We start from the raw sequence: 25,366 nt of genomic DNA, 5'->3' as shown, positions 1-25,366 counted from the left end.
TTACGCCTCCCCCCCCCCCCCCCCCTCTTTTACTGGCCCCAGCTTATCTGGATGTTCTTGGTGGGAATGTTGGAGTCCACTAGATAATGCAGTTGTCCTTGGATGTGCCTTGAGTCCAGAATCTGCTTGACAAGGAATTCCTTTAGTCACTGGAGCCGGCTCCCTCCCCTCTCCAGAGATCAAGGCCCTAGAGCCAGTGCCCCCTCCACCCCCCACCACAGAGGGAATAACTCTGGAGTCACCCCCCCCCCCCCCACACACACACTCTCTCCCAGAAGGAAAGTCTTTGGAGGAGGGCCCCTCCCAAAATTAAGTCTCTGGAGTGGGTGCCCCCCTTCACAATAGGGAAAGTCTCTGGAGAGTCATGAAGTGCGATCATTATCAATAGCTCAGTCTCTTGAGTCACTGGACCTAATAATAAGAGTCTCCATTGTCATGCTAATCCCCTCTTCTTGTAATGAGATCTTGCCTTGCTGGGCAAACATGAGGTCTGTGAAACTCGCTGAGGCTCCTGAATCAGTCATGGCGAGCAGTTCCTCCTCCTTCCGGAGTGGGATTTTTATTTGGGACGGTTGGGTACCCGGTAGCATGTTTGATCCAGAACGGCACTTCTTCCCTCTACCGGAGTCGGGAATGTTCGTTTCCCCTCACAGATGCTCTGATGAGTTTCTGGCCTGCTGGGGTCAGCTGACCCCTGGGTGCTCCATGAGCCCGCAATTGCAGCAGGGGCCTTTTGGCCTCGTCTCGCCTTTTCCTCTACTGACAGCTGATGCCTCGTGTCGTCAGTAATCATGAGCTCGTTCAGAGATTGTTGCCTACGGATGTGAGATGCATTTTTCTCGGGACCAGGGTCTTCTTCTTCTCCTGGTTCTGTTCTGTTAAGCATCTGTCAGTTTGGGCACAAAGGGTTATCAGAGCCGCTAAACCCTCCCCCCCAGAGAGTACAGCTGTCACAACTTATCCTTTATGTGACTTGCCAAGATTCCTGTAAAATGAGCCCAAAATGCAGGTTAATTCCAGTCCACATCAGTGGCCCAGTGATGAAACTCTGCAGCTTACTCTATCACTGTCTGTTGATCTTGGTGAAGATGTAGAAGACTATTTTTTTGCTAGCTGGACCTGGTCTGGTTCTCCAAAGACCTGAGAAAGAGAGCTATAAATTGGTCCATATGGTCAAGGATCAGACTGACTTGCTGCAACAGTGGCATGGCCCAGGCCAAGGCCTCCTTTGAAATTAAGTTGATAATGAAGACCACCTTAAGAGACCACTGTATTATAAGTAAGTGGATGTAGTCAGAACCACAATGTACACTGATTGAGGAATCCGTGGGACTGGTTTCAAATTTTTCTGGGAGTGACATTTGAGGCTCCACAAGTGGACGGACAGATGGAGAAACCCGTTCATTTTAAAGCAGGTTAGACCCCCTGCAGGGTATTAACTTTGTGCTGGAGGCTGTGGAGCTGGGTCTTCTTTATTTGAATGACATTTATTATGCCTTCAAAGCGTCAGAAATCATGGCTGCCTGTCCTCACCTACTCTCTAGCTTTGGGCTGGTGTTACAATGGGCAGCTCACAAGACAGCCCTATGAGCTGCCCCAGTCACCCTGGGCATGACAGGACCTCTCTCTGCGGTGAGGACACCGCCGATACTTGCGCCCTCATGGTAGCGGCGTGTGGCTCTCGGACCCCGGGCTCCTCCTCGGGCTGCTCTATGTGCACACACTCACAACGCTTTTCAAGATTTAAAGGGGCCACATCGGAAAAAGTCCGTGAGGCACCCTTTTGATGATGTGAACAACCTGCCTATTTAAGGTGCCCCAGGACCTTGCACCCATGCCTCAGCAACGGGTCTCCTGCCTTGCAGTACATGTTGCTCTTGTTCTTGGTTCTCGATCATTTCAGTGTTCCTGTGTACCTGGTTCCTGTGCTTGTCCAGCCTTGCCTCTTCCAGCCTTCCTTGTCTGGCCTTGCCACGTCCTCTTATCCTTGTCCAGCAGTGTCTTTTCCTGTTCGTCTCGTCCAGTGTTCTCTGTGTGTCTCTGTCTATCCTTGGCCTGATTCTCTGGATCTTGACATCTTGCTTGGACCTGACCATGATTGCCTGCAGCCTGGACCTGACCTTGAGCCTGGACCTGACCACGTTTGTCTGCAGCCTGCCCCAACCTTGGGCTATCTCTGACTTAGGAAGCTGCGTCAACTATGCCGCAGCAACATGGATTCACATCCACATCACACATCAGTTTGCTGAGACCATGAGCTTGGCAGACTCACCTCAGGGCTCTGCCATCTCCAGGCTAGCACACCAGCTCCAGTAGCAATAGGATCAGCTGAACACTATGCTGGATACCTTCAGGGCATGGCCACCTGATCCGCTCTGGCTTCCACTCCGGCACACGTGATATGGCCTACTAATTCCATGCTTTACTTGCCTCCACTCCCAAGGTATGATGGAGATTCATAGAAACATAGAAATGACGGCAGAAGAAGACCAAACAGCCCATCCAGTCTGCCCAGCAAGCCTCACACACCTCTTCTCTCATACTTATCTGTTTCTCTTAGCTCTTGGTTCTATTTCCCTTCCACCCCCACCATTAATGTAGAAGTGTAATCCATGAAGTGTAGAGGCTTTCTAAACCAATGTCGATGGCAGTTCAAATTGCAAGCACCCTTGTTTCCAAGGGACCAAATCAAGGTAACATATTCCTTCTTTGTTGGGTAGTTCTGCCCTGGCTTGAGCCTCACCCTTTGTGAAAGGATAAATCCACTCTCGAGGAACCTGAAACGCTTCTTGCAAGAATTCCAGCAAATTTTTGATAAGCCCGGCCACATGGCTTCCAATGTGTCTGTGGGGGAGTACACAGTGCACTTCTTCACTCTGACTTCTGAACTTCAGTTGGGCAGCGACAGCCTGATTGCAATTTTCAGGCCAGGACTCTTGGAGCAGATTAAAGATGAGCTGGCTGCCTGGGACCTGGGATACACTGGATGGCTTAATTAGCCTAGCCATGTCCTGGGATCCCTGTCCATCACTGTCTTCTCTTGTGTGACTCATCCAATATCCTCTGTGTGTCTTCATCTATCTTTGGCCTGACTCTCTGAATCTTGACCTCTTGCTTGGACCTGACCTTGATTGCCTGCCACCTGTTCCTGACCCCTGACCACGATTGCCTGCCACCTGTTCCTGCCCTCTTGCCTGAACCTGAACCACCTTTGTTCGCAGTCTGCCCTGACCTTGGCCTGTCTCTGACTCCAGTCTGCTGCCTGTCCTGACCCTGGCGTGCCCTTGGACTCTTGCTTACCAGACCGCCTAGGGATCCACCTAAGCCCTGCTGTCTTCCAGAACCCAAGGGCTCAACCTGCGGGGAGGAGGCTGGTATAGGTGAAGCTCCAGCCTGTCCCACTATAGGGTGCATTCACCAGCTGTTGGCGTAGGCCTTGTAGGTTCGCCTACAAGGCTGTGTCAAGTACGCCACAGCAACAAGGGCTCACACCCATGCCATCCATCACAGCTGGTACAAGCCGTAACATTGGAGCAGGATTGCAGAACTAGATGCAGTGGACTCTACGAAAGTCCTTACGTCTAACACAAAGCACTGTAGCTCTTAGGCAGAGATTGAAGAGCTGTTTTTTTGGGCAGGCATTATCCAGAATGACCCTGCTATCTGGTAATTGCCAGATAAGCTTTTTTTTTAGCTATGCAGACTAACCAGAGAGTGTCGGGTGGACAAGGTAAGCTGGGTTGGTGGAATATATTGTAATAATGATGTCTATGGAAAAAATGGATGAATTACTATAATTAGACATGAGAGGTGTGTTGTACATTGTAATCTGGGATGTGTGTGTGAGCTAGCCGAGGCTGGGGGGAGACTCTTGATGTGGTGCTAGGTATGATAAACTGTTTTCTCTGCAGATGGACGATGAGAAAATCCGATGAAATCCTGGGATGTTTTTAATATGTTTTGTGATTTATAGGTGGATGAAATAACTCTTGGATTTTTATTATGTGTGGTTTAGATATGTATTATAACCGCTGTACCATTTCAACAGTGAAGCGTGAAATAAATAAACATTATTATTATTATTATTATTATTATTAATATTATTAGGGGGTCTGTTTTCAGCCGCTGTGCGGCTCGGCTAATAGGGTGGATTAATATATCTGGATAACTAGCAGGGTATATTCAGTGGCGAGGTCGCACTGTTAAATATATATAAGTCTAACTGGCTAACTCTGTTACAGCTCTAAGGCCCAACCAGTTAGCTGCATAACTTATGTGGCTAACTCTGCTCCACCAAGAAATGCCTCCCACCTGCTACCCAGAACGTTCCCAACTTATGGGGCTAAATTCTAGCTACATAACTAATTACGGGGCTAGAATTTGGCTACATACGGTGATGAATATTGTCAGGTAGTCATTTAGATGGATAACTTTTCAGTTATCCATCTAAATGGCTTTTGAATATCGACCTCATTGTTTTTCATGAATATATTCAGTATCAAGCTTTACATTATCCAAAAAGCCCTTTTCTCCTAGGCAGGATATATCATTGTGTCATTATGTACTTGTCTGTTACATAGCTGTTTTAATTGTTATTGTTTTTTTATGTTTTATTGTAAATTGACTTTGGTTACCTTTTGAAAAGGTGATAAAAGATTTTTTATTGCATAAATAAATGTCTTGCACTGTACACTGTCTGCCCTTGGGGAGCAGGGCAGGGCTGAAAACTGCTGTAAGCAGAGCCTGTGAGCTCACCCAGCGTATTCTAGAGGGGAGCAGCGGGGAGATTCCTAACCCACGATCTCTTTGTGGAGAAAGAAGGATCCAAATAGATAAAGGGCAGTTGTGCTCCCTGCTTTGGTGCATGTGGAAGAGAGCGAGCCGTCAGGGCAGGAGCAGTTCCCCATTACTCCTTCCCCCCCGGAGCACCGTGCATTGTGGGGGTAAGAGGAGAGGGCCTCAGACGGATGTGTGGGTCCGGTGGTGGTGGTGGTGGTAGTATGGGACTGTGGGCAGAGGAGGTGTTATGGAAATGGGGAGTGGGGTGCAAGAGGAGTGAGGTGCTTTCCCGTCATTTTTTTGACAGGATGTTCTGCCAGCACAGAAATCAAAAGCCGTGTCCTTCTGGTTTCTGGTCACGTCTTCAGCAGTAAATCCTTTAAGTCATTGCACGGGACCCCTCTCTGCTGTTCCAAACCTGGAAAACGATCATTTTCTGAGCTTTCCTGACTGGGCTACACTTCTGAACCCTGCAGCCTTAGTTTCGCAGTGCAGACTTTCACAGTCTGAATAAAATCCAGCTTTACAAGCCCGTGTTCGTTGGTCTTTGCTGCGACAGATTTATGGCCTGATTCTGTCACAGCATGCCACGATGCCTAGGGAGAGAGTTGTCCAGCTTCAGAACCATCGGTAATGGCTACCCTAGCCACTCTCCTTTCCTTTGTGAGAGTCCTCTCTCTCTCTCTTGCCCAGACTTTTCTTTGCTGTCGCCTTCTTTTGGCCCCATCTTCTCCTCCTCCTGATAGATTGTCGCCTTCCGCGGTGTTTCCTACCTCCTGTGTATCCGTGCTCTGCAGACTCCCAAGTATTCTGTAACTCCGCGTACCCTTGCTTGTTTCCTGATGTGACAGGGTACTGTGCGTTCATGGCTACTCACCCCTGGAAGCGTTGAGCTACAGACCTTCCATGAAAACAATAAACAGACGAGTTGCAGTTTATTGCAACTGAGGATAGAAATATTGAGCACCTTCCTCTTAGCTTCTGTTCGTGAGTTTTCCACTTGGCTCCACAGACTTTTGAATTGACAGAAGCCAGGCCCGTAGGTTTATATAAACAAAGGAGCAATGACAAAATACAACTTTGTATTGCCAGTGACGAGCAGTCCTCCCTCTCCCCAGGGGAACATGATGTGGGGTCAGACGTGATTTTTGGAAGACAGGAGTTACTCTGGACATCGAAATGGCTGGAGTGTTAGTTCTGGCACTTTGGAGATCAGTAGGAATGGGACCAGGACCACTGCTATCTTCTGAATGGACGGCGGGATAGCCCTGTGAGGAACCTATTTACTTCTCTTGAAATACTGGGCTTGGGATAGACCGTGCTGCGGGTCAGTGAGTTGGGTTACTCACGATTAGACTTTTATAGTTCATTCACTAACTTGTGACTCCCGAGCCCTATAGGAGGAATGAAACGTGCGTATTCTACGATGTCATTTCTGATATATATTTTGAAACCAAATTTATCAACCTGTTATACTATTGAAATGAAACATTCCATATAGTTCACAGTCACAATTACAGATTAGTCTCAGTTTCCAACCCTTAATGTGGGACCTTCATGGTTCTAAAAACTTGCATTTTATGTCATTGATTAGGGCAGTTTAGATGATATCTCTGTCCTTAAGTCTTTCTTAGTGGGTTTTTTTTTTTTTTTCATTGGGGGCAAAGAGGACGTTGTTAAACAATTTTACCATCCTAATATAGCATGAGTTTTAAAATAACTTGATAAGGTCCCCGCAGCAATTTACTGCAAACAGCCTTGTGACACCAACTCCGAATCAGCTTCTCCGTGGAAACATAGAAACAAAATGGCAGAAAAAGACCAGAGGGCCCATCCAGTCTGCCCATCCACTACAAACCCTACCACTCCCTCAGAGATCCCCTGGGCTTGTCCTCTGCTTTCTTAAATTCAGAAACTGTCCTTGTCTCCAGCACCTCCACTGGGAGACTGTCCTATACATCCAACACCCTCTCTATATAGAAATATTTCCTGAGTCTACCTCCTTTCACCCTCATCCCCTGACCCTTTGTTCCAGAGTCTCCTTTCTGGTGAAAGTTTGCCACTTCCTGAGCATTTAAAACCTTGGAGGTATTTAAATGTCTCTATCCTGTCTCCCCTATCCCATCGTTTCTCTAAGGTACATGTTTAGATCTTTAAGTCCATCCCCATAAGCTTTAGAATGAAGACCACTGCCCATTTTAGTAGCCCCCTCTGGAGCGACTCCATCCTGTTTATATCCTCTGGAAGGTGGGGTCTCCAGAACTGTACTCAGTATTCCCAGTGAGGTCTCACCAGGGACCTCTACAGGGGCAATATTACCTCCCTTTTTCTGCTGACCATTCCTCTTCCAGTGCTATAGCCTTAATCTCCTCTTTGGCCACCTTGAGATCACCAGGCAGGGGCGGTTCTATAATGAGGCAGGGTGAGGCGGCCGCTTCAGGTGGCAGAATTTTGAGGCGGCAAAAAATGCCTCTCTTAGAACGCCGCTGTGGCATCCGCCTCACACTGCCTGCCAATGTTCCCTCTAAACTGCGCACAACTGGAGGTCGCTCACAACTTTTCTACCCCCGCGCAGTAAGAAGCTCATCCCACCACGGTCCGAAGCTTCGGATGCCCCGCAGTATTAGAAACGTGCGAGAGTAGCACTTTCTTTATGCTGATCTCACGATGCACAAGATCACCATGAAGGAAGTGCTAGCCCCGCAGATTTTTAATATCGCGGGGCCTGCACAGAGGAAGCAGCAGTACAGGCTTCAATGCCAGTAGCAGCGATTGGCTCCTCACCAACAGCTATGCAGTGCAATGACAGTGGCAGCAGAGTGGGAGAGGCTCCCGGCAAAACGAAAAAGGGGCTTCCTTAAGTATGTGTATAAATGGGAGCTTGCCTGGGGGGTATCTGTGTGTGTATTAGAGATGTGAATCGTGTGATCGATCGTCTTAACGATCGATTTCGGCTGGGGGGGGTGGAGGGAATCGGATCGTCGTGGTTTTGTTTTTGTAAATTTCGTGTAAATCGGGGGAGGGCGGGAAAACCGGCACACTAAAACAGCCCTAAAACCCACCCCGACCCTTTAAAATAAATCCCCCACCCTCCCGAACCCCCCCAAAATGCCTTAAATTACCTGGGGTCCAGAGCGGGGGTCTCGGTGTGATCTTTTACTCTCGGGCCTGCGGTGCGTTGTAGAAATGGCGCCGGCGCTACCTTTGCCCTGTCATTTGACAGGTCAAAGGTAGCGCCGGCGCCATTTTGTTTTTTGTCCCTCGACGTCAGGAGCGAAGGAAATCGCTCTACCGGACCCCCGCTGGACCCCCAGGGACTTTTGGCCAGCTTGGGGGGGCCTCCTGACCCCCACAAGACTTGCCAAAAGTCCAGCGGGTGTCCGGAACGACCTCCTGCAGTCGAATCGTGTTGCCGTACGGCCGGCGCCATTTTGCCCCCCCAAGCTGGCCAAAAGTCCCTGGGGGTCCAGCGGGGGTCCGGGAGCGATCTCTTATGCCTGCAGTGTGTGTGTATGTGTGTGTGTGAGATGAATGGGTGCCTGCCTGCCTGGGAGTCTGTCACTCTGTGTGTTTGTGTGTGTGTGACAGAGATGAATTGGATGCCTGCCTGCAGTGTGTGTGTGTGTATGTGTGTGTGAGATGAATGGGTGCCTACCTGCCTGGGAGTCTGACAATCTGTGTGTGTGTGTGTGTGTGTGTGTGTGTGTGAGATGAATGGGTGCCTGCCTGCCTGGGAGTCTGTCAATCTGTGTGTTTGTGTGACAGAGATGAATTGGGTGCCTGCCTGCAGTGTGTGTGTGTGTGTGTGTGTGTGTGAGAGAGATGAATGGGTGCCTGCCTGCCTGCCTGGGAGTCTGTCACTCTGTGTGTTTGTGTGTGTGACAGAGATGAATTGGGTGCCTGCCTGCCTGGGAGTCTGTCAATGTGTGTGTGTGTGTGATGAATGGGTGCCTGCCTGCCTGGGAGTCTGTCAATCTGTGTGTTTGTGAGTGTGTGTGACAGAGATGAATTGGGAGCCTGCCTGCAGTGTGTGTGTGTGTGTGTGATGAATGGGTGCCTGCCTGCCTGGGAGTCTGTCACTCTGTGTGTTTGTGTGTGTGTGTGACAGAGATGAATTGGGTGCCTGCCTGCAGTGTGTGTATGTGTGAGATGAATGGGTGCCTACCTGCCTGGGAGTCTGACAATCTGTGTGTGTATGTGTGTGTGTGACAGAGATGAATTGGGTGCCTGCCTGCAGTGTGTGTGCGTGTGTGTGTGTGTGTGAGAGATGAATGGGTTCCTGCCTGGGGGCCTGTCAATCTGTGTGTTTGTGTGTATGTGTGAGAGAGAGAGAAAGAGAAAGATGAATGGGTGCCTACCTGTGGGTCTGTGTGAAAATGGGCTCCTGCCTGGAGGTCTCTCAATATATATGTTTGTGTATGTGAGGATGAATGGGTGCCTGCCTGGGAGTTTGTGGGAGCTTGCCTGGGTGTATGTGTGAGAGAATGAATGGGAGCTTGCCTGGGTGTGTGTGTGTGTGTGTGAGGAAGCCAGTGAGCGTGAGTGCATGTGTGTGTGTAAGAGAGACAGCATGTGTTTGTTTGAGAGAGCATGTGAGAGTGAGAGCCTATATGTGAGAGAGACAACATGTGAGAGAACTGGTGTGTATGAAAGAGAGAGATAGCATATGAAAGTGAGAGCCGTGTGTAAGCCACAGCATGTGAGAGTGGGAGCCTGTATGTGTGTGAGAGCATTTGAGAGACACAGTGTGTGAGAATGAGCACTTGAGTGTGTGTTTGAGGGAGGAAGGGAAGAAGACAGGTAGAAAAGAAACAGAAAATAAAAAAAAGATCCTGTAAAAGGAATTGGGAAAAGACCCAGAAAGGGAACATGGGGAAAAAAAAAAGCCTGGGATCAACCAATTAGAGAAATAAGATCCCATAGCAAAGGTGAAAAAAAAATATTTTGAATGTTTAGTGATTGGCATATGTTCTCTTTGGGAATGTGCATTACATATTTGTATCTTGTTCTTTCTTCAGTATTCCACTGTTCAGAGTCTGGTTCCTTGGGCTTTCCATTTTATTTTTGTCTGCCTGTTTCTGTTTCTCTTATTCTGTATTGGGTAAGGATCTCTCTGTGTTCTGCATGTGTGACTGAGGTGCAGTATGGCTACTGGCATGTAGCTTTTCTGTGGGGCTTTGGAGCAGTAGGTGGTGTATTAGTGTTCTAGGGCATGGTATAATATTTGCATTGCCGCCGTGTCATAGATAAGGCTGAGTCCTGTGATAGTGCTGATATGGTGTGGTATGGCAAGGTTCTAGGTCTCTTTTTTTTTTTTTTTGCAGGGGTTTGTGTTATTTCTCAAAGTGTTTGGCAGCAAAGGGTTTGCAGTTACTGAGATGAGTGTGTGTGTGGAAGAGGAGGAGAACTGAGTGAGTGTGCGTGAGCCTGGGGAGTGACTGAGAGGCATGAGAGTGAGTGTGTGTGTGTTTGTGAGAATGAGCGTGTACAGATGAGAGTGTGAGAGTGAATATGCAAGTGTGTGTATGTGAGAAGGTTTGTGTGCATGCTAATAATCTAATAAGCACTAATAAGTATTCCCTCTAAGGACTGGGTGACCGTGAGCATAAAATTGAGAGGCTTTTTGCATCAAGGAAAGCAGTGCTCATAGGGTAATGAAACCAGCAAAAGTGTTTCTTTTGCTGGTTTCTACTTGAGTGCTGGCATTTAGTGCTGTTTTAGTATGGGAGGTTTATTTATTTAAAATATTTCTAGGCCGCTTATAACAAATATATTGTACTAAGCAGATTACAATATAAACATGAAATATATCATAATAGGTTTATTATAATATTATCATTGTTATTCTGAGGGCTAAGCCCACATCAAGTGTATTTTACAATAGGGCTAATAACAAATGTCTTTTTTGCAGGGTTCTCTGGTTGCTACCAGTGCAGTGCATGTAAAATTAATATACATGATGCTGTGATATTTTTACCTCTGAAAGCTATGAATTGTTATGGGAGTCTCTGTTTAGTGGACCCTTGGGCCGACCTGCTGGAGACTGGGAATAGATGGTCAATGTCTCTAATGAACGGCAGGCCGGGAGGCAGATGTTCAGGCAGGACGTAGATGCTCTTCACCCTGGAAGCTGGTGCTCCCCCGGGAGGAGCCCTTAGGAGCCCAACCGCTGGGACTTAGGTGGTTTCACCCTTGGAAGCCGAAGCCGAGCCCGTAGGGGCCCAGCCGCTGGGACTTAGGCGGGTTGTGGATCAGGACAGGTAACTGGAACCAGACAAGGCAGTAGATCAGTACTGTAACAGGGCTTGGGTTCTGGAACCAGGCAGGAACTGTAGCAGGCAGGCAGGAACTAGGCAGGTACTGTAGCAGGATTCGGGTACTGAAACCAGGCAGGAACAGTAGCAGGCAGGCAGGAACCAGGCAGGAACTGTAGCAAGACTCGGGTACTGGAACCAGGCAGGAACTGAGGCAAGACTCGGGTACTGGAACCAGGCAGGAACTGAGGCAAGACTCGGGTACTGGAACCAGGCAGGAACTGTAGCAAGACTCGGGTACTGGAACCAGGCAGGAGCTGTAGCAGGACTCGGGTACTGGAACCAGGCAGGAACTGTAGCAAGACTCGGGTACTGGAACCAGGCAGGAACTGAGGCAAGACTCGGGTACTGGAACCAGGCAGGAACTGTAGCAGGCAGGCTGGGACTGTAGCAAGCAGGAACCAGGCAGGTACTGTAGCAGGAACGGAGCGACGAAGCAAGGCGAGTCACTCCGGGGCACAGCGCAACAGGAAACCGGGAGGCTAACCCGTTGCAAGGCAAAGACTGGATGGCCGCGGCCGGCTTATCAAGGCCGCGGCGTCTGACGTCAGAAGTTGGGCGGAGTCACCACTGGCGGGAAACGGCCTAGAGAAGCGCCCAAGTGGCCCGCACACGCGCGCCTAGGGGCCGGGCGTCCATAGGAGGGCTCGCAGCAGCACAGCCCCAGCGGGGACGCCGCCAACCAGGCCTCTGGAAGCGGGAGCGGGTCCGAGAACCCGGGGTTAAGGGCCTGGCCGCGGTGCTCGCGGCCAGAACCGCAACAATGAATATCTTTTTTCATGTGCAGTCTGTTACTATAAATTCACAGCTTTTAATTGTGTGTGGTGAGGGTGAGTGTGTAAAGTTCACCTAGTGCACCTGATATCCTTGCACCGACCTGGAGAGAGTGCGCCACACACATCACAGACCCTCCCCTCACTCACCCATTTCCCACTTCTCCAGGGGGCAGATGCTGCGGAGATGTGGGAGGCAGGTTGTAGGGCTCCTGGGAGTGTAGCAGGGCTGCCAGGCTTCCAAGAAATATCACCCGTGACGCACCGTCTGCCATTTCTGTGGGAATTCTGACCCTTCCTTCCCCCCGTCTGTCGCGTTTCCAATCACCGGAAGGGCCGGACTCCAAGTGGGACCCTCTGCCCCCCCCCCCATGACCTTCTCAATGATTTGACCTGTGCTCTGCCATCTCATCCCTCGCCTCGGGCAGCAGATTGCCTTGAGCCGCCCCTGTCACCAGACATGATCATCTCCAGGTCTTAGTCTTGTTTTGTGAACAGAAGAATTTCACCCCCCAAACCTTATCGCTCCCTTGGGATTTTGGAGCCCAAATATATAATTCTGCATTTTTTTTTTAGCATTAATTATCCCGCTGTCACTCCTTGTGACCTTGGATAAGTCACTTTACCCTTCCTTGACTGAGGTACAGCATTAGATTGTAAGCCCTCCAGTATCTGAATGTAACCCCCTTTGATGTACACTTTGAAATGCTGAAAGGCGGAATATAAAAAGCTAAAATATAAATACATGAATAATTCTCAGCTGGCAGACTTTTAGATCATTCCTCATGTTTTCCACACCTTTATGAGAGTCTACACTGTTGCAGATTTGGGTATAATAATCTGCAGAAAGGCAAACTTTCCCCCGATAGCCCTGCTGCGTGAAAATGTTGAAAAGAACCGGTCCGGGGACGGATCCCTGCAGCACCAGCCAGTCACGTTCACTTAGTTGTTCATTGCGCGGTTGCCATCCCTTCCTCTCTCCTTGACTGTTTTTTAATCTGCAGTTCGCAGGTTTGTCCTGATTTATTTCTTTTTCCGTTTTGCTGTTCTGCCTTCCTCCAGTGAACTCGAGGGCATCCGTGTTAATCAAACACAAAAAGGAACGCAAGGAGCCGCCAGCTTCACATGGGGCAGAAGAAGCGTGCGCGGTGTCAGAGAGGTGTTCGTTACGAAAGCTGCGTAAAGGGCAGAAGTTCGAGGCGCCTGCCAGAGCAAGCCATGCGGCGACGGGAGGGGAGCAGCTTGCAGAAGGGATGCACCGGTTACTCCTGGGGAGGAGGAAAGGCTGAGCCAGCAGCCCTGCAGTCTGACGTCAGGAACGACGCAGATGACTCGGGCGAAAGCTGCAGGCGATGGGGTTGCAGAGTTGGCCTCTCTTCTCTCATTCCTTTCCTTTTTGCCCTTGTACACACCGAGCTTTTTTTTGATGCCTGAGCCACAAAGCTGCCTTCACTCGAGCCTTTTCCAAGGCCACGGTCCTGGGGGGGGGGGGGGGGGGCCCATAAACCGATCCCGGCTTTTCAGGATATCCCCGCTCGACAGGCCTGAGAGACCTGGTTACATGCATCGCCTCAGCTGTGGGCATCTGCGCCTCCCGCCCATTCGTTCGGGCTCTCTTGAACCCCCCAGACCGGTTTGCGGCCCTGGAGGAGGGAGGCAGGATCCTCCCGGTCTCCCCCATCCTTTTGACATTATCTGCCCAGGGAAGCAGAGCCTTCACCATACACTTATGATAGAGCAGAGCCGTCCTAACTCCTGATCACTACATAAACTCTCGGTGACCTGGGCCTGAGGTCCCAGACTGTGATCCTTTGTAAAGCTAATGGGATTTGCTGTGTGATAAGAAGGTGGCGAGTGAGGAAGCAGAGCCATCCCAGATAACAGATTCACCCTCTTATCACTGCTCATGCATCAAACCCCCTCTTCCCCTCCCCTTTCACTCATGCATTCTATTATCAGACCCCCCCTCTCTCCCCTCCCCCCCCCTCTGATTTCCTGCAGATTTTTCAAAATTCTGCATCAATTATGCGGCAAGTTTGCATCATTTTGTTGTTTTACTTTATAAAAATAAAGCCATTTTCTGACATATTTTGTTCTTTTTTAGAGGGAAAGGGAGGCTAGGGAGGAAGGAGGGGAACTGGGAGAGAGGAGATCTTGGAAGAGGGAAATGAAGAAGGGGTGGAGGGATAAAGAATGGAGGAGGATTGAGGCGAGGGGAGAAGAGGGGAGGGAAGAGGAAGAGGAATCGAGGAAAAGGATGGAAGATTGGGTGGAGGTGGAATAAGGAGGAAGAAAGGTGGGGGGTGGAGGTCCTGAGATAGTAGGGGTGGGGGGAAGAGCATCCAGCCTCACTCCCCCTCACGTCCACCCTTTCTCTGCCCCTGGTTATTTTACTGCCTCCCTTCCCACCTACCCATATGCACCCCCATCCACCCTTCCCCTCTCATCCATCCTCACCTCCCCAGAGACCCCATCTCCTCTTTCCCTTATCCCCCACACCCCAGTACCCCCTCCAGCCTCCTCACTCCACTTATCCTCCACACCCACTCCTATTTCCCCATTCCTTCCCCCACAATCCCTCAGTCATTGTTTTCTCCCCAGCCCACCCCCGTGATCCGCTCACTCGCTCTTCCACCCATCCCTCAGTCCTCTCTCTCTTCCTTCAATTCACTTCCCTTCTCCCCCTCCCCTCACTTTGCTTGGCTCATTTCCCTTCCTCTCATTCTTCCTCCTTCCGCTCCCCCTCACTGGTTTATTTCCTGCCTCCCTCTCCCCCTCATTTACTCCTCCCTTGGTGGGGGGGATAGGAGAGCAGCAGCATTGCACTGCCTCGGGCCACCTCCTCTTCCTCCATTGCTGGAACCACCGAGCCCAAGGTACTGCAATACCACTGTACCCCCTCCCATCCCCAATCAGGAGGGGGAGAGGAGTGAGGTGCTGACATGGCCATTCCTACCACTGGAACCCGTGCCATTTCCCTTCAGCCCCTGGTCTCCCATTGGCAATTTGACCAGGACTGGCCCCGTAAACACAGGAGACTGGAGGCCCTGCCTATCATTCACTTGTACGGTCAGGCGGCAGCATCTTTTCCTTTCACCGGTTCATTTCGAGGAGACCTGAGAAAGCGTCAGCAAGTTAGGAGTGAGTGGGGAATGCGCCTGTCCCATTAGGTCCCAGTAGCATGGGGCAGGTGGTGGTAAGTGCAGGGAGGGGTCCTGTACTGGAGGGTAGGAGGGCTGATGTGGCCTGCAGCGGAGGAGGGGCAGAGCGCCCGGAGGAAGCACCGTCCGCCCAGCCGGCTCTCTTCCCTCTGCGCATGCGCGTGCCCCAGACGCCGGCGCGTGCCTAATGAGCCTTTCCTGAGAGCCGTCGGGAAGAGGCCGCGCCCCTTCAGTCAAGCACCTCCCCCATACTAGGGGGGTTAAGCTGTAATATCACAGGCGTTAGCCTCAGCAATGACACCAATTTTCCAAGCAGACTTTCAAAGGCAGCTTTGAAAATTATCCAGGCAATAATACCACACAATTGCTGTTTGATGCAAGTAATTTTGCTGAGAGACTGTGGGTGCGCTTTTTTTTTTTTTTTGTTAAATCAAAAAGTAGCAGCATAAATCCCAGTCCTGTCCAGACCGCAGCCCTGGAAGGCCTCTGTCCCTTGCGCGTTATTTTTTCCAGTAGTGAAGGAGTTCGATTCCATGAACCCTTGAAGACTGCACCGCGAAGACGCTTCTCGTCTCATCATCCCCGCAGTGAAACGCACAGCCATCTTGATTCACTAACATTTGCAACGCAAACGGAACCTAATACGTAGTAACGTACTGACGTACTCACGCACTAACATTTAGTGAAACGTAACTCCATTTTGGAATTATAATTTGTATTGTATTAATATGAACGCCGCTGCAAATGTCTAACCTGTCAATAAAATGACGAAACAATAGTCTGATAATAAGCTACACCTCCTGAAGACCACGCTAGCTTTTGCTTATTCAGCAGTTTTTAAATTGTTTGTTCAGCAAAACCAGAACGCATGTGTGAAAGATAAGAGCTGTAAAGTGTATAAAGGTTTGCTGCAAAGGGGGCGTGGCATGCAGTTGTACTAAGCCGTTGTCTTAGCTGCATCTTGCTGGCAATAAAAGTTTTTTCTTTACGGATCAGTTGTCTGGGCCTCCTTACTGACTAAAAAGAGACGGTTACATTGGCGAGCCAGCCAGGAGGTCCCGGAGACGCTATTTTAGCTCTCCAGAAGGTCCGGTAGTTTGGTGGCGGAGCAGTCCCCCAGACGTACCTGGTGAGTGGCCACCGCTGAGTTCAGCGATCAGGTTTCTGAGGGGACCGTTCCACAGAAATTCTGCTGGGACCTCTGGGTTGATGATTCGGGAAGAAGGCTTTCATGACTATCGGAAGACCCCTGCAGGCGAGTATTATGGGTACATGGAAATAAGTAAAGAATAGCTAGCTAAGGAAATAACCGGTCCATCCCCGGCGGACCGAGGGGGCCTTGATCACACCCCACGCAGTGTGTTAGTAGGAACCCCGTTCCGAAGACCACGCGCATGAACAGGAAAAAGTACAAGTAATAAGTAAAGCATATGCTAGTGGGAATAGGTTTCTTGTTGTGTGAAAGAGAGTGAATGGCCTCGCAGTTCTAGGCCGGGCTGACCGCGTCCTAGTCGGGGCGATTGTGACCCTTTGTGTCTGACGGATACGGACCCCTTACCTATCCGTCTTCCCTTCCCTTCTTTGTCTGTGAATTCTATCCTGATGGGAGGGGGCGGCTCGACTCCATTAAAAGTCATGACGGAACACTATAGTGAAGTGTTCGATGGACATAAATGTACAAAGCCCGGAATGATTCAACGATGCACCCATAGGTGGCCCAGTTTGTGTGTAAATTGGCCTCCAGTAGGAACTTTCAATTTCCAAACGGCCACAAGGGTCCAGAAAATAGTCATACGAGAGGGGAATCCGGGCTGCCCTGAGGATATACCGTACATAACCGCTTGGATTGCAGTTATTGAAAATCCTCCGAAGTGGGCAAAAAAGCTAGTAGAGGGAGCCGCCCTTGTAATGATAACTCAAGTACGCAAGATGGAGGACAGGAAGTCCTCAATCCGGAAGAGAAGGGGAAAGGCGGCCATATTGGAACCTAAAGAGCATGCGTCATCTGCGGCGGCCATATTTGTAGTACAAGGGAGTTCACGGACTCCAGAAAAAAAAATTAAACCCCTGCCGTCTGCAGCAGTGCCCGACGCTGAAATTATCTTGCCGCCACCATATGCCCCTAGTTGTCCCCTCACATATCCTACGCCACCAAACCCTCAAGCCCCCTCCAATGCGCAAGCTGATCCTAGAGTCGCACCGGCTCATGAAGAACCACCTGAAGCGGCAACCGCGAAGATAGAAAGCGGCAGCGAGCCGTCCGTGGCCGACGGAACTCGCAGTAAAACCCAAGCCGCAGCAAGTTTGCAATTACCAATTAGAGAAACATCAACTGTAGTTCCTGTAGTCCCGACTGAAGAAAACGAACATCGCACTACGCAAACGATAAAATTATTTACTTACATACCTTTTACATCTAGCGATCTTTTCAATTGGAAACAGCTTGGGCCATCATACGCTGAAAAGCCAGAACAGATGATAGACTTTTTACGGGGCATTTTTGCAGCCCACAACCCCAACTGGGCTGACGTTCGGCATCTAGCCTCCATTCTTTTTACCACTGAAGAACGCCGACAAATACAATTAAACATGGAAGAGGCAGCCCGATTAGGAGCCGGGTCAGATGGACGTCCCGAAGACGTAGTAAGGGACTTAGCCCCGACTGCAGATCCTAACTGGGATTTCCAGACCGCGGCAGGGCGGGAACGAATCACCGCCTATCAGACCGCGTTTCTTGAAGCCTTAAGGAAAGGAAAGCAGAAAATTGTAAACATGGGCAAAATCCAAGATGTGCTGCAGAAGAAAGACGAGTCCCCTGGAAACTTTTTGGAGCGATTAATGGATACATATCGCCAATACAGCCCATTTGATCCAGAGGACCCCAAGTATCAACCCATTATAGTAATGAGCTTCGTTGGACAGTCTTACCCAGACATTCGCCGGAAGTTGCAAAAACAGGAAGGGTTCGAGGGAATGAATATTAGCCAATTAAAAGCCATGGCCGATAAAGTCTATGTAAACCGAGAACCGGATGGAGACAGGAAGGAAAAGAAAGAAACTAGAAAGTTAAGAGAAAGTGTCAGTTTGTTAGCCGCAGCGTTGGAAGAAACTAATTTCGGGAACCCGTCCAAGCAATATCACGGGTATCCCGGACCCCAAGGAAGGGGCAGATCGCCCTCTAGAGGGCCGCCAAGAGGACGAGCAAATAGAGGAGGATCGCTTAGAGGCGGAAGAATGCCATTGGGAACCAATCAATGTGCATATTGTAAACAAGAAGGACATTGGAAAGCTGAGTGTCCGGAGTCCCTGCAAGCAAAGCAGGAAGGAGATACTCCGTCCAAACTTAAGGAAACAGGATGGCAGATGACCGTGGGCGAAACTTCCGGCGAAGATAGTGAAGCATGACTAGACAGGGGAGCACTTCCCATTGACCCCCTGGTGGAAATAAAAGTTGGGGCTGAAACATTTAAGGGATTGCTAGACACGGGAGCGCAAAGATCCGTGATGACCACAGCCATCACTATACCTACGTCGAAAAATATCTCCATAGTTGGAGCCTCTGGAAAACCACTAATCGCTCCCTTCCTCCAGAAACGGCAGGTTACAGTAGGAGGACAATTAGTGTCCCATCAATTCCTTTACGTGCCAGGGTGCCCAGTACCACTGATAGGGAGAGACCTCCTGTGTAAATTAAGAGCCACCCTGCAATTTGAACCCACCGGTGAAATCAAGGCATCCTTTGCCGATAATCCAGTCTCTCTCATTTGTCCACTCCAAGAGGAATGGAGGCTACATCTCCCCGTTGTCGAACAAATCACCCAACATCGATATGAAGTGAATACTCCTCTGAACGAACAACGAAGACAGCTAATGGATAGCGTGCCCAAAGTATGGTCCGAGCAAAATCCAGGAGGAGTAGCCATCGACGCCAACCCAGTATGGATCGAAATGAAACAGAATGCACAGGTGATCAATCAACCTCAATACCCCATTCCATATATGGCCAGGCAAGGAATCCAGATACATCTGCAAAGACTGTATGATTTGGGTATTCTCAGGCGAATCCGATCTGCTTGGAACACCCCTTTGCTGCCCGTAAAGAAACCCGGTTCTTCTGACTACCGACCTGTACAAGATTTACGGAAAGTGAACAATCAAGTAGCAGATCTAGTAGCTCTCGTACCCAATCCATACTCAATCTTGGCTCAAGTTTCCCCTACATCCAAGTGGTACAGTGTCATTGACCTCAAGGATGCTTTCTTCTCCGTTCCAGTAGCTGAAGAATGCCAGAAGATCTTTGCCTTCACATGGGAAAATGCACAAACTGGAATCAAGCAGCAGTACACATGGACTCGCTTACTGCAAGGATTTAAGCACTCACCCACGATGTTCGGGGAGCAACTGGCAAAAGACTTGAAGATGTACCAAGTCACGTATGGGCCAGTCATACAATATGTGGATGACCTTCTGTTGTTTCGTGACACGTATCACGAATGTGCTATAGCCACACTCCACTTGTTAAAGACGTTGTACTCAAAAGGATACCGTGCAAGTAAAAAGAAGGCGCAAATTTGTGAATTGGAAGTAGAATACTTGGGATTCCAAATTCGGGAAGGTACCCGCTGTCTTGGAATATCCCGTACCAGTTCAATACGAGGTCAACCTGTACCCACTTGCAAGAAGGAGCTCCGAGCGTTCCTTGGAGCTGCAGGCTACTGTAGACTGTGGATTGCTAACTACGCTGTCATTGCCCAGTCCCTGTACGACAAGTTGCGGGGAAAGGAGGCAGAATCCCAGCCTTTTCAGTGGGAAACCCAAGAACTGACAAGTTTACAACAACTGAAAGATGCCTTGATTGAACCCCCTGCTCTAGGGTTACCAGATGTAATGAAACCATTCCATCTATTCGTCGATGAAAAGAAAGGAATGGCCATTGGGGTATTGACTCAAACTCTAGGCTCATGGGAACGACCTGTTGCATATCTGTCAAAAGGAATGGACAATGTTGCAAAAGGATGGCCAGGTTGTCTTCGAAGCATTGCAGCTGCATGCTTACTCATTCCAGAAGCAGTCAAATTAACTTTTGGTCAAACTCTGAACGTAACAACTCCTCACACCATTCAAGGATTGCTAGAAACGCATGGACCAAAGTGGATGACTAACTCACGTCTTGTAAAATACCAAGCTTTGCTATGTGAAACGCCTGAAATTCAAATACAAGACAGTAAAAACTTGAACCCGGCCACTCTTATGCCGGCACCTGAACCAGTTGCCCATGATTGTGAAGAAGTCATGACTACAATACATTCCAGTAGACCCGACCTGAGGGATCAACCCTGGCAGGGAGCGTGGACTCTATTTACTGATGGAAGTAGCCAAGTCATTGATGGAATTCGGGTCGCTGGTTATGCTGTTGTCTCTGAAGATGACATCATTGAAGCTGAATCCCTACCTCCCGGGACCTCAGCACAGAAAGCTGAACTAATCGCTCTCACTCGAGCTCTGCAATTGGCAGAAGGACAGACTGTGAATATTTATACAGATTCCAAATATGCTTTCCTCACCATCCAAGTACATGGAGCCCTCTACAAAGAGCGAGGATTCCTCACCGCCGAAGGAAAGCAATTGGCCAATGCATCCGAAATACATCAATTGCTAGATGCCGTGTGGGCACCACAAAAGGTGGCTGTTATGCATTGCAAAGCCCACACAGGAAAATCAGATCCCGTGGCTAAAGGGAACCAATGGGCAGACAAAACAGCGAAAGAAGCAGCCCGTGCCCATATACCATACACCTCAGCTACAACCTATCCACTTCTACAATTCCCAACAGAAACTCCTACCTATTCAACGGAAGAGAATGAGTGGGCACAGTCTGAGAAGTTCCACAACCGTTATGGCTGGTGGATACTGCAAGATAACAAAATATGGATACCTGAAGCATTAGCTTGGACTATTGTCAAAGAAGCCCACAACAAAACCCACCTTGGTCGAGATGCATTAATAAAACTGTTGGGAAAAACGTACTACATTAACAAAATCGTACAATTAACAAAGCATGCTATCAGTCAGTGTATCACATGTGCAAGAAATAATCCTAGAACCGGACCTGGTCCTATACCTGGACATATTCTAAGAGGGACAACACCATTTCAAGTTTGCCAAATCGACTTTACTCACATGACTCCATCTAAAGGATATAAAGCAATGTTGGTGGCTGTCTGTACCTATACTGGATGGATCGAAGCCACACCGACACGAACTGAGACTGCTAAAGAAGTTGTGTCTATGCTACTTCACCAAATCTTACCTCGCTACGGATTACCAAGGCAGATAAACTCGGACAATGGACCAGCTTTCACCAGTGAAGTTATCCAACAGCTGAGTCGAATTCTGGGTATCAAATGGCATCTGCACTGCGCATGGCGACCACAAAGTAGTGGAGCCGTTGAACGAGCTAATAGAACTTTGAAAAATCAGATAGCTAAACTATGCCAAGAGACAAAGATCAAATGGCCAGATATCCTACCCTTAGCCTTGCTGCATATACGGTGTAGTCCAAGAAGGTCCGGTCTTACCCCATATGAAATGATGTATGCAAGACCTCCACCTCTACCTTCTTTTCCTGAATCACTACAGATACAAGGGGAATTGTCCCTTAACAACCAGCTCAAAGGGCTATATAACACAGTCATTGCCATCCAGAATTACACCTGTGACATTGAACCGATTGTCTTGCTAACTCCGACCCATCCATTTCAAATTGGAGATTCTGTATGGGTGAAGGACTGGGATGAATCAGATTTCCTCAAACCACGATGGAAGGGTCCATACACAGTGCTATTAACTACTCCTACTGCTGTCAAGGTCTCTGGATGCCCTTCGTGGATTCACTGGACCCGCTTGAAACCTGCTGCCTCCAGTTGGCAGGTCTCCAGGATAGGGGACAACAAGTTAAAGTTCACCCACTACAGACAGCAAATTAATCCGGGGTAAATGACTTTGACTCTAGTACTTTGCCACAACGGTACTAACCTATACATTTTTCTTCCTTTCAGAATCAATCAACTGAACTACTAACAAGGCAACGCATAAGGTGTTTACTAAATCTCTCCTGCCATGAGATATAGTCTTCTACAAGTTATTCTACTGATCTCCTGCTCCTCAACTACTTCACTTATTTTACCACTAAGCAAAAATTGCTCAGAATGCATCAAATTAATCCGTACCACAACTCCAGATGGATTCCAGGTTGTCTCTACCATCATACACCAATCTCAGCCACCCACTTCCTGTGCAACGCAACCTGCATGCGCTCTAAATACTACTCAAGGATATCAGTCTTTTCACCGGTGTCTAGAGGGTGACAAAGTCATTTGTCACACGCCAACAACTCCAAAGTACTACAACATCACCCTAACTGCTGGATTGCCAAAGAGCTATACTTCCACTATAATTCCCGAAGGCAAGGGAATCCTATATTACATCAACTCAACTAAAATTCTCATGGGAAGTGGGTCAAGCGTTACCATCACCTTTGACGCATGCGAAGCAATTGATAAACATCCGAATGCACTTCATTGCGGGTCTCAAGCCTGGAAAAACTCTTATGTTCATAACCACAAGTACCTTTGCCCGTACAACCGAGCCGCCAATCCATCCGGTTGGATACCGTGTCAGGGAGACCTGATTTTGTCGGGTTGGGCTCTAGTGTGTGACTACACAGGAGGAGGCTATCATGGTTGCCACGGCATTGGCAGATTGACGGCAGGAACTGGTAATATTGTGTCCATACAATGGCCCATACGAGGTGAAGGTTCCCCCTGGCAAGATACTTGGGGATTTGGCATCGACGGAACTGGAAAAGACCCAATGACTTACATCACGATCACCCAGCGTAGAGACAAGCCTCGACCAGTTATTCATCAGACCACTGTGGTTGGTTACCAATCCTTCTTTGATGAAATATCCCACGCATCAGAAGAATTGAAGAAGCATACCTTTTCAAATCAAGCGAAGAATATGTTTGTGAATCTGGCGGAGAACATAGCTCTCTCTCTCGAAGTTAAGAATTGTTTTGTCTGCGGAGGCACACACACAGGAGAGCAATGGCCGTGGGAAGCCAAGGAGGTCTTCCAAACCGACCTCAATCACTTAAACACAACTATATCTTACAAACGAAAGACGCATCCATACGAGTGGGCTCTCCAAACAGATGTTATTGGCAGACAATGTATATCACGACAACATTCCCGAATCTATACCACTTCTGTTGGTAATTCACCATGTACAGGGGTCCTCACTGCCAACTTAACCAAACTCACTTGGTGGCAAACGGAGAATTTGACTATGCCCACGACCCTGTGGACTGAATCAACCTTAAACAAAACATGGACTGCCGCTGGGGTGCCCACCACTCTCTTCGCTGCTCCAGATGGATACTACTTTGTTTGTGGCCGAAGAGCTTATGAGCAGTTACCACTCAACTGGTACGGCACCTGTTTCTTGGCCACCATTCGGCCAAGTTTTTTCCTCTTACCAATCACCGCTGGAGAAACCCTAGGTGTGCCTGTCTACAGTCCTATAAAGCCAAGTAAACGTCGTAGAGCTACAAAAGTTTCTATTGGAGATTGGTCAGATCAGGAGTGGCCTCCTGAACGAATTGTACAATATTATGGCCCTGCTACTTGGGCTGAGGATGGCTCTTATGGATATAGAACTCCAATTTATATGTTAAACCGCATCATCCGACTGCAAGCAGTGTTGGAACTCCTGACCAATGATTCGGCACTGGCTCTCAATATCCTTGCTAAGCAGAACACCAAAATCATCACAGCTGTATACCAAAACCGTTTGGCTTTAGACTACCTCCTAGCTCAAGAAGGAGGTGTGTGTGGGAAATTTAATCTCTCTAATTGTTGTTTACAGATTGATGATAAGAGTAAAGTCATCGAAGAGATCACTGATCGGATGATCCGTCTGGCCCATGTTCCTGTTCAGACATGGACCGGTGTCCTTGACTGGACGGGGTCCTTACCAAATTGGCTTACTTCAATTCCAGGACTGAAAGATATTCTTATCCCTCTGCTGTTTTTTATTTTATCTTGCATTTTATTCCCTCTTTGTTTACCTCTCATTTTCAGAAATCTACGATCCATGATTGAAACCATAGCTGATCGCAGAGCAGCTGCTCATGTCATGATGATCAAAAAGTATGTGTCTATCTCCTCCTTCCCTACTTCTGAAGAATCATCCGATTCTGATGTCACATTTGATTCTGATGACGAAAATGATTATTTTGACACTAAACTGTAACTGATCCCACTGGACCACATGGTTGCTAGGGTAAGCCGGGCTACAAAGGGGGGTGACACCAATAGGGTCCATCCGTCTCAAACCCGTGAAGAAACCAACGACCTGGCAACCTCTTAGGGTCCACCTTACACCTATTATGTATTAATTTTTGCTTCTCGTTTCAGTTACTCAACAACTATTAATGATACTTCTACCTTTCAACAACGTTGAAGTATCAAAGGGGGGAATGAAGGAGTTCGATTCCATGAACCCTTGAAGACTGCACCGCGAAGACGCTTCTCGTCTCATCATCCCCGCAGTGAAACGCACAGCCATCTTGATTCACTAACATTTGCAACGCAAACGGAACCTAATACGTAGTAACGTACTGACGTACTCACGCACTAACATTTAGTGAAACGTAACTCCATTTTGGAATTATAATTTGTATTGTATTAATACGAACGCCGCTGCAAATGTCTAACCTGTCAATAAAATGACGAAACAATAGTCTGATAATAAGCTACACCTCCTGAAGACCACGCTAGCTTTTGCTTATTCAGCAGTTTGTAAATTGTTTGTTCAGCAAAACCAGAACGCATGTGTGAAAGATAAGAGCTGTAAAGTGTATAAAGGTTTGCTGCAAAGGGGGCGTGGCATGCAGTTGTACTAAGCCGTTGTCTTAGCTGCATCTTGCTGGCAATAAAAGTTTTTTTTTTACGGATCAGTTGTCTGGGCCTCCTTACTGACTAAAAAGAGACGGTTACAGTAGGAAATCAAGTGTCTTCATGCGTGTACTGCAAAGGGTCTGTCCCGTGTCGTAGCTCGAGCGGTGCATAGCTTGGTGACAGCCAGGGTAAACAAGTCGACCCCGGCTGTGGCTTAAGTGCATCTTTATTTACAGTGGAAAAACAAATTGGCAGCAGACCTTCAATTCACATATTTCAAACAGGCAGCGCAAACGGAAAATAAACGCTTTACCTCGGGCAACGCAGTCTTTAAACAGAGTCTTAATCAACCTTAGACAGGGCAGGTCTTCACATAC

The 25,366-nt window shown here is 48.6% G+C and overlaps 1 protein-coding gene across 2 annotated transcripts in view; it reads left to right on the top strand.

Annotated features, from left to right (window-relative positions):
- The window catches only part of LOC115089182, a 43,442-nt gene extending 18,445 nt beyond the window's left edge, over nt 1–24,997 (top strand). The window contains exon 2 of one of the 2 annotated variants that reach the window (XR_003856021.1): nt 12,929–13,984. Coding sequence is in view for 1 of the 2 variants with exons in the window: in XM_029597223.1 (XP_029453083.1) it covers nt 22,147–24,342 (2,196 nt within the window). In the remaining variant the exon portion in view is untranslated. Of the gene's footprint in view, nt 1–12,928; nt 13,985–22,085 lie in introns of those variants that run through there. The other variant, XM_029597223.1, reaches the window with a different exon arrangement.
- Nucleotides 24,998–25,366: the final 369 nt, after the last annotated feature.

Source organism: Rhinatrema bivittatum, chromosome 4 (genome assembly GCF_901001135.1).
Source record: "Rhinatrema bivittatum chromosome 4, aRhiBiv1.1, whole genome shotgun sequence".
In the NCBI taxonomy this organism is placed as follows: domain Eukaryota; kingdom Metazoa; phylum Chordata; class Amphibia; order Gymnophiona; family Rhinatrematidae; genus Rhinatrema; species Rhinatrema bivittatum.
The sequence above is the reverse complement of the archived record's forward strand: the minus strand, read 5'-3'. Positions and strand labels throughout refer to the sequence as shown.